Here is a 13,214-nt window from a genome sequence, read left to right as displayed (position 1 = left end):
GAATTGGGTCTAGAAGACTGGATAGAGTTTCAATAGGCAGGAACAGATGGGAAAGCAATTCAGGAAATTCAGAAAAGCACAGGAATCAGAACTGAGAAATGGTCTAGTTTGGCTGAAGTATAGGGAAATAGTAGGAGATATAGCTAGACTGAAATGGGGGTCAGTTAGGGCCAGATCTTAGAGATTTTTGCTGCAGAAATATAACTAGACAGGATGACCACCTCCAGTTCTGATTTATATCTTGCCACTGGACCCAGATGGTTCTGGGGAAGAAAGTGAGACTAGTGACTTTGCACTGCCCTCTACTCAAATCCTATTGCATTTCATCACCTCCCCCATGCCATATACCCTTGAGAAAAAAGGACAAATTAACAACATGACTAGACATTTTGGTTAGGGTCAGGTCATAGAAGTCCTTGTGGTAGAGTCTTAACAATAAACAATTACTAAACACTTACTATATACAGAGCATACAGTTTTAATAAGACATACTCCAGTGAGACTTATTCTTACTGGCTAGTTTGGAATAAAGGATATGAACACAGAAAATTATAATGACAAACAAAGTAGGACCAGCATTTTAGAGAGGTACCAAGCAAAGAGCATTGTAAAAGTGGATTTACTTGATGACATAAATCACTGAATTTTTTTTAAGCAGGAGATTTATAAGAACAGAGTGTCAAGCAGATAGGATCAGTCTGACATTGTATATAATGAGTTAGGAAGTAGAGATAGATGCCAGAGATAAGAAGATGGGCCGTATAATACAGTGGTAGAAAACCTGTCAGTGAAGGACCAGAATCTACTTTAATGAATATGGGCAAGTCATTATTTTGCTGACTGGGGGTTTGTTGGAGTCAGCTCTTTCTGAATTGATGAGTTAATTGTTCAGGGTGAGCTTTCACACTTCGGAAATCAACAAACCAGGATTTCATTTATTGTCTTGTTGATTGTCTAGACTTAAGAAAGTGTCAGTAATGCAGATTAAGCTTAAAAGTGTGCCTACATAATTTCCCCTTCCCCCACTCTCCTTGAATGTTAAACTTTTACAATTCACCCCAGTCCGTGGCCTCAAGTGTCCTCAGGTGCACAGCAGGAATGGGGGTGGGGAGATGGAGGGGGTAGATAGGATTCAGTGAACTCAAAAGTCCCTAGAGCTCGAAATTTGATGATTCCAACATCCAAATGGATTAAAAAGTTGGAAAACTCCAGGCTTGAGGTAAAGGGGAACCTGCACGAGGCCATCAATAGTCAAAGAGAGAAATTTTGGGGAAACTTATTTGCATCCTGACTAATCCAAGGAATGCCTTTCCCTATGTGCCTCTTGGTATTTTCTTATATTCCTATCCTCCTCTTCCTACACATTACCACCAGTCTTAGTCTCTTCTGAACAACCATTTTTCTGTTTATTTCCTATTTTCCACTTTCCTCTTCATTTAAATATACACCAGAGAATGTTCTTCCCAACTTCTAGATTTCCACTTTGAGAGAGATATGGCACAATGCCTATCAAATATTAGGCTTGGAATCTGAAAAACCTCAGATACTTAATAGCTAATTACTCGACCTTTCTAAAACTCAGTTTCCTTATCGATAAAACGGGGTTAATAATATTCTCTTAGAGGGTTGTTTTGGGCTCAGGGGAGATAGTTATATAAAGCACTCTTAGTCTCAGATACCATTAAGATATGCAAAATAACACTTGAGACCCCATACCTCACTCTGAAATACACCATCCTAGGTCCAAGGCATTTTGCTGATGCCCTATGAGTAGGAAAAAGAAATGAAAGAAAGAAGCGGCAATCCTCAGAATATCAAGTCCCGGGGCCAGGATCAGAGAGGGTGGAAAAGGGAAAATGGAGCCGAGGAAAAGGGAGATACAATAGATAGGTGGGCAATAAGCATATATTAAGCACCTATTATTTATTTTTAGGGCACTGAGAGAGAGAGTGAGAGGGAAGGAGGGAGGAAAAGAGAGAAAGGGATGAAGGAAGAACAGAAGGAAGGAAGGAAGAAACTAAACCCTAAACAGTATTAGCCCAAATAGTATCTGAGATGGGATTGGAATTCAGCTTTTTTTTTTTTTAATTTTTTTATTTAATAATTACATTATATTGACACTCGTTTCTGTTCCGATTTTTTTTCCCCTCCCTCCCTCCACCCCCTCCCCTAGATGGCAAGCAGTCCTTTATATGTTGGATATGTTGCAGTATATCCTAGATACAATATATGTTTGCAGAACCGAACAGTTCTCTTGTTGCGTAGGGAGAATTGGATTCAGAAGGTATAAATAATCCGGGAAGAAAAGCAAAAATGCAGATAGTTTACATTCGTTTCCCAGTGTTCTTTCTTTGGGTGTAGCTGCTTTTGTCCGTCATTTATCAATTGAAACTCAGGTCTCTTTGTCAAAGAAATCCACTTCCATCAAAATATGTCCTCATACAATATCGTTGTCGAAGTGTATAATGATCTCCTGGTTCTGCTCATTTCACTTAGCATCAGTTCATGTAAGTCTCGCCAGTCCTCTCTGTATTCATTCTGCTGGTCATTTCTTACAGAACAATAATATTCCATAACATTCATATACCACAATTTACCCAGCCATTCTCCAATTGATGGGCATCCATTCATTTTCCAGTTTCTAGCCACTACAAACAGGGCTGCTACAAACATTTTGGCACATACAGGTCCCTTTCCCTTCTTTAGTATTTCTTTGGGATATAAGCCCAATAGAAACACTGCATTCAGCTTTTTTTGAAACTTCAAATCCAATATGTACTCTATGCATTGTGTAACACTGTTCCTCAGGAAAGAATATCTCCAAAGATTTGGTTCCACTGGGGCTCAAACTCAGGACTTGTTTTGTGAAAGGCACACCTAATAACCCTGACACTAGCATTCATTCCCTCATGACATTGTATTAGGTGCTATGAGGGATATAATAAAGACACGGAAGACAAATCTGAACCTCCTGGACTTCAAGAAGCTTATTGTCAAGTTAGGGAGTAAAAGCAGATACACATGACATAGTATGGAAGACATGGACCAAGTTTCTTAGCTCCAAATCTCTATTCCCCCCCGCATTGTACCATGCTCCTTTCTCCTCTCTAGAGAGATGATAATGGGTCTAAGGGCTACTGCAGAAATACAAAAAAGAGTTGTTGAGGTCTCTATTTTTACTGAGGACAAAGCAATTGGAGTAAACCAATAATTTGCATGTGTAAAATATTTTTCAGATCTACGGAGTATTTTACAAACATTATCTCATCTAATAATAATAGAAACCTAGAAAGATGAAGAGGGTTGTTTAAGATAACTTGCATGGATCGTGGCAGAGGAAGGACCAGAATCCAGTTCTTCTTGCTTCCAGATCTCTTTTTTTCTTCTTTATGAAGTCAAAGGTGGAGGGGTAAGTGAAGACTCTAAATTTAACAATACCATTAATAGCAACATAGAATTTTAAAAAAATAATGTAATTAGTTTTCTTAGGTTCACTAGGAGTGTGTGAGTCAAAGGCATTTCTTTACATAATAAAGTTTGAGCATCACATTTTAGGAATTGAACCAGTGGCCACAAGACTTTTATATAAATCCCTGAATTTGTTTTATTCCATCAAAAGGACTCATGTATGTTAAATAACTATTGAGTTAGCTTTTCTACTCTTACTATGTAATGATCAATTGAAGAAACTGGGGATAGCTAGCTTGGAGAAGAAGGGAAAAAAACTTAGGAGAAACATGCTCATAGATTCAGAATTCTAGAACTAGGGTTCTTAACTTTTTGTGTATGTATGATTTTGACTTCTTTGGTAGGGAGAATAAATCTAAATCTCCTTTCTACTACCAACCCTCTCATCTCTTGAAGACAACGGTCAGTTCCCTCTCTCCAATTTCTTTTCTTTTCGGACCAAAATGTCTTAATTTCATCCAGCTGATTATTACATAGTAAAATCTCTAGACTCTTTCTGCTATTTCTGAATGCCTGATAACTTCTTGACATTCTTCCTAAATATGATTCTCCAAATTGAATATAACAAACACTCTGGATATTGGCTATTTAGGCAGAATTATCACTCGTTTGACTGTTACTAATATGTTAGTACTTAACAACCAGTATCTCAGCGGAAAAAAAAGGTATATACATAATTCATTTTTAAGTTTAATCTTTAAGATGAACATTTTCTTTATCACTTTTTTTAAGCTGATAAATGACAAAATAGTAATTGAGCCCTGATTTTTAGTATTGGGGAATTTCTGAGGTGTAAATGCTCGTTTTGAAAGCATGACAATCAGTTCTGGTTTGAGCTGGCTCTTATCTATAATATACTGGGTTTTAATTCACATTAATTCATATTAAATGATTATCAGACTCTAATGGATGATGATTCTTAAATCAAATCCCAAATCCAGACCCAAACTCTCAACTGACCTCCAGTCTTGCATTTCCAGCTGCCTATTAGACGTCTTAAACTTAATGTCCTATTAAACTTCATATGTCCAAAGCAGAATATATTTTTTCCTCCAAAAAACCTTGCGGCGGTACCTTTTAGAACTCTGAGGAGCAGGAGTCAATCAATCTCTGGGAATCTGCTCTGTCAGTTTGAATGAGGATTGGGGAATTAATCCTTGCAGATTCCTTCCATTCTAAAAATCAAAGTTGATCTGATAAAGTTAGTTCTCTAGTTTCATAGCAGCAGCTAAGTGACAAAGCGGGTAGAGTGATGGCTAGTGGGTAGAAATGGCTAGAGTTAGGAAGACTCATTTTCCTGGGTTAGAATCTGGCCTCAGACACTTACTAGCCATGTGATCCTGAGCAAGTTCCTTAATCCTATTTGCCTCAGTTTCCTTATCTGTAAAAATGAACTAGAAAAGGAAATAGCAAACCAGTCCAGTATCTTTGGCAAGGAATCCTCAAAAAGTGTTACGAAGAGGCAAAAACAACTGGAAAAAAAGCTTCATAGATCTCTATGCCCCTTTATTTTTTCTTTCGAGTTATTTATTTGAATTTAAATTTGTTCAACTTGGTCCTAAGTAGGAGCCATAAAATTATAAAATCAGATTCATAAAAAATATAGAAAGTACAAAATAACAATCAGATTTAGGTTCCCCATTAGGAAATACTTTTTAACAATTACAGTTGTGTTAGAATTTTACTTTAACAGAATGAATTGGACTTCCTTAATAACGTAAGGAATTCACAAGAAGTAAATATCCTCACAAGAAGCGTTCAACCTAGCCATATATAAAAGAAGTCATGGAAGGATTCTTATTCTGATTTGTAAGATGAACTCTGAGGTCCTATCTCTTCAAAAACAAGATTCTTGTGATTTCAATCAGTGTTTTCGTATGGAATTGCATAGATGAGAGAAAATCTGTGCTTTCATTGTCTGCTACATTTGGCTTCCATACTATCTTAAAATCTTTCATCTGTTTCATCAAATGCTATTTAAATCTTGTATTGTTATATAACCTTTTATGTGTTTGTATTTGATCTTCTGAAATAATTTTAAGTTTCCTGATATTGAGGACTAGATTTCAATAATCTCTAACTTACAAGCCCACTATAGTAGATACCTTTTAAAAAAAAAAGGTATTGATAGCTTTTGTTTTGCATTTTTATAATGCACACACATATACATTTGCATATGTGTGTATGTATGTATGCATGTCTGAGACGTCCTTCCCAGAAAGCTATAACTTATTATAAAGAAACCAACCAACATGTCCAAAAAAAAAAAAAAAAGTCTGACATTGCTTGCAGTATCCTTCATTTATAGTTTTCTATCTCTTCAAAGAAGTAGAGGAAGAAGTGGCATGGGGTTATTTCTTGAGACTAGATGACCTCTTTGTTTTCTTTCCAGCCTGAGAATGTAATTATCATAAAACAGAATAAAATAAAATAAAATAAAATGAATCTATGGTTTCTGTCTGGCAAGTATACAAAGGAAATAAAATGAGGTTTACCTTTTACCAAATTTACAGGAAATTCTTAACTTGTCCTGGAGACAGATTCCATCTCCCTTCACAATCTTCCCCCTCCCCTTACATTGTTACATTTCCATCCTTTTCCATGGATTTTTTTTGGGGGGAAATCCTAAGAAATTTTATCCCTCTTTACCCATCTCCTCTTTCCCTTTCCAGCTTGTACCAAGAACTCTGAAATCTCAATTAAACTACCAGGCAGGATTATCCCATCAGAGTCCCTGACAAATTTCAAATCCCACGCCCTGAATTAAGCAAGCCTAAAAGCGTCCCCCAGTCCCACCAAACTTCTGGTTTTTTTCTCTGACCTTCTCCTCCCCCTCCCTTCTCCCTTCTTAATCCTCCCAGTCTCTGGAAACCAGTCCAGGTGGCTTTTTAATTCCCTTGGTGCTCTTGGCTTTTGCCAGAGCTTGCCTAGGATAACTTATTCCATATGTCTGTTCCCCTTTGTCACCCAATTCCCTTTCTCCTCCCCTCCCCCAGCCGCCCACCTGCTTTTCTTGCTCAGATTTCTTCATTTTTTTTTTTTTTTTGAGCCTTTCCTGTTGCATGTCTGGCTTGTGTCCTGGCTCTCCAGTCTCCTTTGCTCCCTGCTACCTTAACAAAGGAAAGAATAAGCTGGATCTCATGGTATTGATTAAATTTGCTCATTCAGTTTTTGGAATTAAAAACAAACAAACAAAAAAAAAGGGCTAGCATTGCAAACTATTTCTGCTGAATTGAGCTGTTAAAAGAAGAAAAATCATAGGCTCCTATTGCTGAAGTAGTGAGACCTCACATTTATATAAAACTTTAAGGATTACATAGCACCTTTCTCACAACTTGCAAATAATTTTGCAAGAATTATTATCTCTCTTTTACAAAGAAGGAGACACAAAGAGGTTGGTTGTGTTGCCCTGGGTAACACAGCTAGGTCTTGGGTGCAATCATCTTTTAGAACTTATTATCAAGCACCTCAGGGACAATCTTTTGCCTGTAAACAGGAGAATACTTCCAATTTTTAGCACAGATTCTCTTCCACAAAAAATACTTGTTGCATAAATTTCATTTTCATTTGGCTAAACCACCTAAGATAATAACAATTCATATGGATAATTCATATGGGATCTTAGAGATTTTTCTTTTTAAAGACTTCTATATTGGAAATACCATGCAAGATCACAGAATATAAGTATTGCCAGAACCCCATTGCACAATTCATCCAGTCGTATCTATATGAATAAGAATTTTTCTAAAAGTTCCTGGATCATTACCCCCTAAGACAGCTCATTCCAGAAGAGAACAAGCACTTATTATGCACCAGCTAAGTGCTTTAGAAATATTATTTCATTTGATCTTCACAAACAACCACCCAGAAAATTAAGTGTTATCCATCTTTCCTCATCTCTTCCAGAATTTGTCATTTCTGATTGATGTGGGGTCTTAACTCAGGATTGTTTTAATTTGCATTTCTCTAATCAATAGGGATTCAGAGCATTTTTTTCCCTTATGGCTAGAGACGATTTTGATGTTGTCTTCTGAAAATTGCCTGATCATATTCTTTAGCAACTTATTAATTGGGGAATGGCTTTTTTTTTGTAAATTTGACTAAATTCCTTTTTATTTGAGAAGATAGACCTCTATCAGAGAAATTTGCTGAAAGTTTTTATATTACTTCATTGTTTAGGATACCTTTTATCAAAATGCAGTTTCCTTGATTATCTTTTAAAAATTAGATCTATTTTTGCTTTTGCTTTGTCTGAGATCATGATTTTTTATTCCTGCCTTTTTTAAGTTCAGCCGAACCATTACGCGTCTGTTTGCTGTCTTTCTTTTTCAAGCGTTTATCTTATAAACAATATATTGTTGAATTCTGCTTTCTAATTCATTCTGCTTTATACTTCTATTTTTATGGGTGAACTCATCCCATACACATTCACAATTAAGATTACTAAATGTATATTTTTCTCCATCCCATTTTCTTCGTTTATCCTTCTCTCTCTTTTTATACTATTCTTCCTAAAAAGACTGTTTTGCTTTTGACCATTGCTTTCCTTAATCTACTTTTTCTTTTTATCATCTCCTCACCCTTTCTCTTATCCCTTTCCTCTCCTATTAACTTGTTGGGTAAGATATATTTCTAAACTCAACTCTATGTATGTGTTTGTATTTTTCCCTCTTTGAACCAATTTCAATGCGACTAAGGATCGAACATTGTCCATCTGTTTCCATTTTCCCTCCCACTGTAAAAGCTCTTTCTTGCGTACCTCTTTTATGGGCTACCTTTCTCTTCTCCCTTCTCCCTTTTTCTCATCCCTTCATTTTTTTGAGATCATCTCAACATAATCAACTTACACCTATGCCCTCTGTCCATGTAGATACATCTATAATCATCATAATAAAAGTTTCTAGGAATTATATGTATTTTCTTCCCAAACAAGAATGTAAACAGTTTAAATTTGTTGAGTCTCTTTATGATTTCTCGTTCATGTTTACTTTTTTAATGCTTTTCTTGATATCAAACTGTATTCAGCTCTGTTCTTTTCATGAGGAATTGAAAATTCTCTATTTCATTAGATATCCATTCCCCTCTCGCCCTGAATTATACTCAGTTTTGTTGAGTATTCTTGTTTGTAATCTTAGCTCCTTTGCCTTCAGGAATATTATATTTCAAGCCCCCTACTCCTTTATTATGGAAGTTTGCTAAATCTTGTGTGATCCTGACTGTGGTTCCATGACTTTTTAATTGTTTCTTTTTGGCTGCTTGCAATATTGTCTTCTTGACCTGGGAACTCTAAAATTTGGCTGTATTATTTCTGGGAATTTTCATTTTAGGCTTTTTTCAGGAGGTGAATGGTGGATTCGTTGAGTTTCTATTATATCTTCTAGTTCTAGGATGTTGCGGCAGTTTTTCTTTATAATTTCTTGAAATATGTTTAGGTTATTTTTTTTATCATGGCTTTCAGATAGTTTAATAATTTTTAAATTATCTTTAGGTTGATTTTCTAGATTAGCTATTTTTTCAATGAGATATTTTACATTTCCTTCTATTTTTTCATTCTTTTGATTTTGTTTTATCATTTCTTGATGTCTTATGTAGTCATTAGCTGTCACTTGTCTAATTCTAATTTTTAAGGAATGATTTTCTTCACTGAGCTTTTGTACCTCATTTTCTATTTGACCTATTTTGCTTTTTAAGGAATTGTTTTCTTCAATGAATTGTTGTGTCATTCTTGGACTTTAGCTAATAATGTTTTTTTTAGGATGTTGTTTTCTTCAGTATTTTGTGAGTCTCTCTCTTTTTTAACCAAGATGCTAATTCTCTTTTTACAATTTTCTTGTGGTATTCTTAATTTTCTCCCCAATTTTTCTTCTACTATTCTTATGTTTTTTTTGTCTTTTGGTCTTCCAAGATTTTTTTGTTGGGCTTGGATCCAATTAATATATTTTTGAGATTTTGGTTATAGTTTTCACATTGTAGTCTTCTGAGTTTGAGTCTTGGTCTTCCTTACCACTTTCGTATATTTTGATGATCAAATTATTTTTGTTGTTGTGGTTGCTTGTTCATTTTCCCAGTCTATTTCTTGATTTTGAACTACATGTTAAAATTGGAATATATTCACCTGAAGGTGGGGAAGTACTCTCTCAAGCTTTAAGTTTTATTGTGCTATTGTTTTTAGAGCTAGTTCTGAGGGTTTTCAAGTTTTCAGTGCATCCAAGATTGTGTGATACAGGCAGAGGTTTAGTCACTGCTCTCTTGCTCTATGCTTTGAACCCAGAAAGGGCCCCTGCTTCTCTTCAGCCACAAAGTGCTAGCCCTTCAATTTATCTTGTGACTGACCACAAACACTCCTTTATGCCTTGGAACTGTGCCCTAGAATGTCTCTGGACTGAGAACTCACAAAGTTGCTGTTGCTGTCACTATTGTGGCTGCCTCCAAGGCTCATAATTATGAGCTGCTGTGAATACTCTTGGCTGGTTCCCACTCTAGTGTCAAGTACTTCTCCTGCCAATCTCCCAAATTGCTTAAACTAGAAAAATGTCTCATGTTGACCTTTTATTGGCTCTACCACTCCAAAATATGATTTGAGGCATTGTTTTAAAGTTGTTTTGAGGGGAATGTTGGGAGTTTGCTTGAGTTGCTATCTGCAATCCATTATTTTGGCTTTGTTCCTAATGGAATCACTTAGTACAATTCTTTTTTCCCCCTATTTTATTTTTTCTAAATACATGCAAAGATAGTTTTCAACATTTACCTTTGCATTCAACATTCATCTCTGCAAAATCTTGTGTTCCAATTTTTTCTCCCTCTCACTCCCACTTTTCCCTCTCCAAAATAGCAAGCAATTCGATATAGGTTAAACATGAATTATCACAATTCTTTTTTAAAAATTTCAGCACAATTTTTGACACAAAATAAACATTTAGTAAATGATTTTTCATTGAAAACCCTCTAAAATTTGAAACTGCTTTAATGAATCTCTTTATTCCTATAATCACCAATATATTCTTTCTGGTAAATGCAGTGGTCTATTCTCTTTTATATACTGATTATTATTCTCAACCTCTTTGCAATATTTGATAGCTTTGATCACTCTTTTGTTTTTGAAAATATTTACCAGATTCATACCCTTTGAATGCCTATGACTCTCCTAGTTTTCCTTTGATCTCTTTGACTGTCTTGTTTCAGTTTCTTATACTGGAACCTACTTTGTGTAAGCCCCCAAATCTCAGTACTCAGTTTTTATTTGTTTCCTTTTTGTTATACTATCTTTGTTTCCTTAGATATGGCTTTTATCATTGTCATTTCCCTGCTTAAGAAGATAAAAAAAAATTTCTTCTTGCCTAGTGGATCAAATCTAAAATTTTTAGACTAGAATCTATTAGAATAGATTCTCTATTACAGTTTCATAATTTTTTTCACTGCTTTAGTTTCATTTAAGTGGTATTCTTTCATATATTGCCTTATTAATTAGATTGTAAACTCCTCAAGGTCATTTTCTAATTCTTTTTCTCTTATAGCATCTAACACAATGCTGAAAACATAGGAACACTCAATAAATGCTTGCTATCAGCATAGAGTAATATGTTCATTTTACAAATAACTGAATGATATTGATATCTAAATCTCGCCTCATATTGCAACGGTACACAAAGACAATCCTTTTCTTTCATGTCATGTGAAATTGGAGCGCAGCTGTTCAACATTCTCCTTGAAAAAGTCTTGGAGACAGTTGAAGTCTTTCCCTCAGACTTCTGGCCAAACAACTTCAATTGCTTTAATTACCCCTCCCTCCCCTTACCCTCCCCAATAGATCTCATTTTTTAAGCCCTTTCGTAATTTAGGAGGGAAAAAGAGATTCCTATAAACTAGAGTAGGGATCCTCCAGCCTTTCATTTTTTCCTCTAGTGGATTATGTAATTTTCACTTTTCAATGGAATTGAAATGATCAGTTAAAAAAAATTCATGGGATCAAGAGAAGGTGAACATGATTGAAAGGGATATGTGTATAACCTCTGAGGTCTTTTCAAATTCTGAGATTAAATTATTAAAAAATGAGATACAATTTCTAAGGTGTTTTCTATAAATTTCCGCAAAATTTCTAGCACTTTATAAACTCTAGCTATGGTTTATTATTATTATTCAATGAATAAGCCTATCAAGGTCATTTGCTTGACATGATAGGAAAAAGGGTTGTTTTGGTATTTTTAAGTCATATCCTCCATTTCCAAGAGAAGTGTCAGAAAAGGGGCCATATTAATTGTCAGTTAATGATAGGCCAGGTCTGATTTGAAGATCGAGTAGGATAACCTAGTAAAGATCACTGAACCAAAATGTCATAGGTTTCCCTTGTGAGAGCTATCTGGGATCAGATGCCAACTCCTTTGGTTGTGTCTCAGACTAAGATCAAATCCCACCAGCCAGAACTGAGATGGAAAATCAATTTTAGACGGATGAATACATCTTTCCCAGGACCCTAGTCTTCTCTCCTCCCAAAAGCAGTTTCAGTGAATTTGGGAATGTAGGAAGGCATCTGCCCCCACAATACTAGCAACCCGACGGCAGAACAGTCATAAACAACTACATGCTGTGCTTATCTCTGCAAATATTGACTCTGCAGAATCAAACATGTACTTTAAAAACAACAATATTTTTCTATGGACAGAAGGTTCTGTTCCATTCATCAAAGACCAAGTGGGGACAGCTGATAGGAGGAACACCTGAGAGGTGAAGGCCTTGAGTGAATAACTGCTGTTCCTATTCTGGAGAGCCTTACTGAATTATTCCAGCTGAAAGTGTGAAAACAGCCTGTGCTGGAGACACTTGAGTGTATACATAGACACTGTGGTGTGCCCAAAGTTGCTTAAATAGGAGAATTTCTAGAAGAATGATAGGCCATTTCTCTATGTTGCTCCTTAAACTGTAAAAAGTGCTTTCTTCACAATAACCCCATCTTAACAGATGAAGAAACCAGTATTCACAGAAATTAGTAACTTACTCTTGGTCATAGAATTCCTAAGTGTTGGGATTCAAACCTTGGGTTTCCTAAGTCCAAATCCAACATTTTTTCCCCTGACTTTACTGGAATCGTAATGATTATTACAATAGGTAACATTTATGTTACCTCTGTACTAAGCATTGTGCTAAGCACTTTATAATTATTATTTTATTTGATCCTCATAATAATCCCGGGATTTAGATGCTATTGTAATCCCCATTTTGGACATGGGAAACTGAGGCAAAAAAAAGTTAAGTGACTTGAACTAATTTTAGGCTTAGGGCTGTGCCTCAAAAAGAGAAGTTGATAGCTTTTCCAGGACCACCAACCTGTTTCTCAAGCACACACACACATATATGTATATAATACTTATCTTTTATAACTTTAAAGGCTCTATCACATGATTCTTAATCCTTGATCAATCTGGATTGCTCTGATGACTCAGTGAGAACCCAGAACACAAGTCAAGTTGTATGACCTGAATGAATCTCTAAGATTGTCCATGATGGGTCCTAGGATCCTGGAATTTAGAATTACAAGAAGCAAAGCTAGAATTTGAATATATTTTCTAATGCAAGTGCATATGGGTAGGAAGAAAAAGCTACACGCTAGTGATTGTACGCACTTACCTAAGGTTACCTAGAATAGATGAACCTGATGGGAACGGGTCCAGAGATATGTTAGCTAATGGCACTGTACTGAAGGTGCAGGTGTGTACGCGAGCTGCGCACGTGTGTGTGTGTGTGTGTGTGTG

The 13,214-nt window shown here is 35.8% G+C and overlaps 1 protein-coding gene across 1 annotated transcript in view; it reads left to right on the top strand.

Moving 5' to 3' along the window:
• Positions 1-3,374: 3,374 nt before the first annotated feature.
• IGFBP2 (insulin like growth factor binding protein 2) overlaps positions 3,375-13,214 on the top strand; it is a 64,860-nt gene continuing 55,020 nt past the window's right edge. Inside the window, exon 1 of the mRNA XM_051983576.1 lies at positions 3,375-3,409. Within this exon, the coding sequence (XP_051839536.1) occupies positions 3,390-3,409 (20 nt within the window). The 5' untranslated portion in view covers positions 3,375-3,389. The remainder of the gene's footprint in view (positions 3,410-13,214) is intronic.

Source organism: Antechinus flavipes, chromosome 3 (genome assembly GCF_016432865.1).
Source record: "Antechinus flavipes isolate AdamAnt ecotype Samford, QLD, Australia chromosome 3, AdamAnt_v2, whole genome shotgun sequence".
Taxonomy (NCBI): Eukaryota; Metazoa; Chordata; class Mammalia; order Dasyuromorphia; family Dasyuridae; genus Antechinus; species Antechinus flavipes.
Note: the sequence above shows the minus strand (reverse complement) of the source record. Positions and strands in the feature narration are given on the sequence as shown.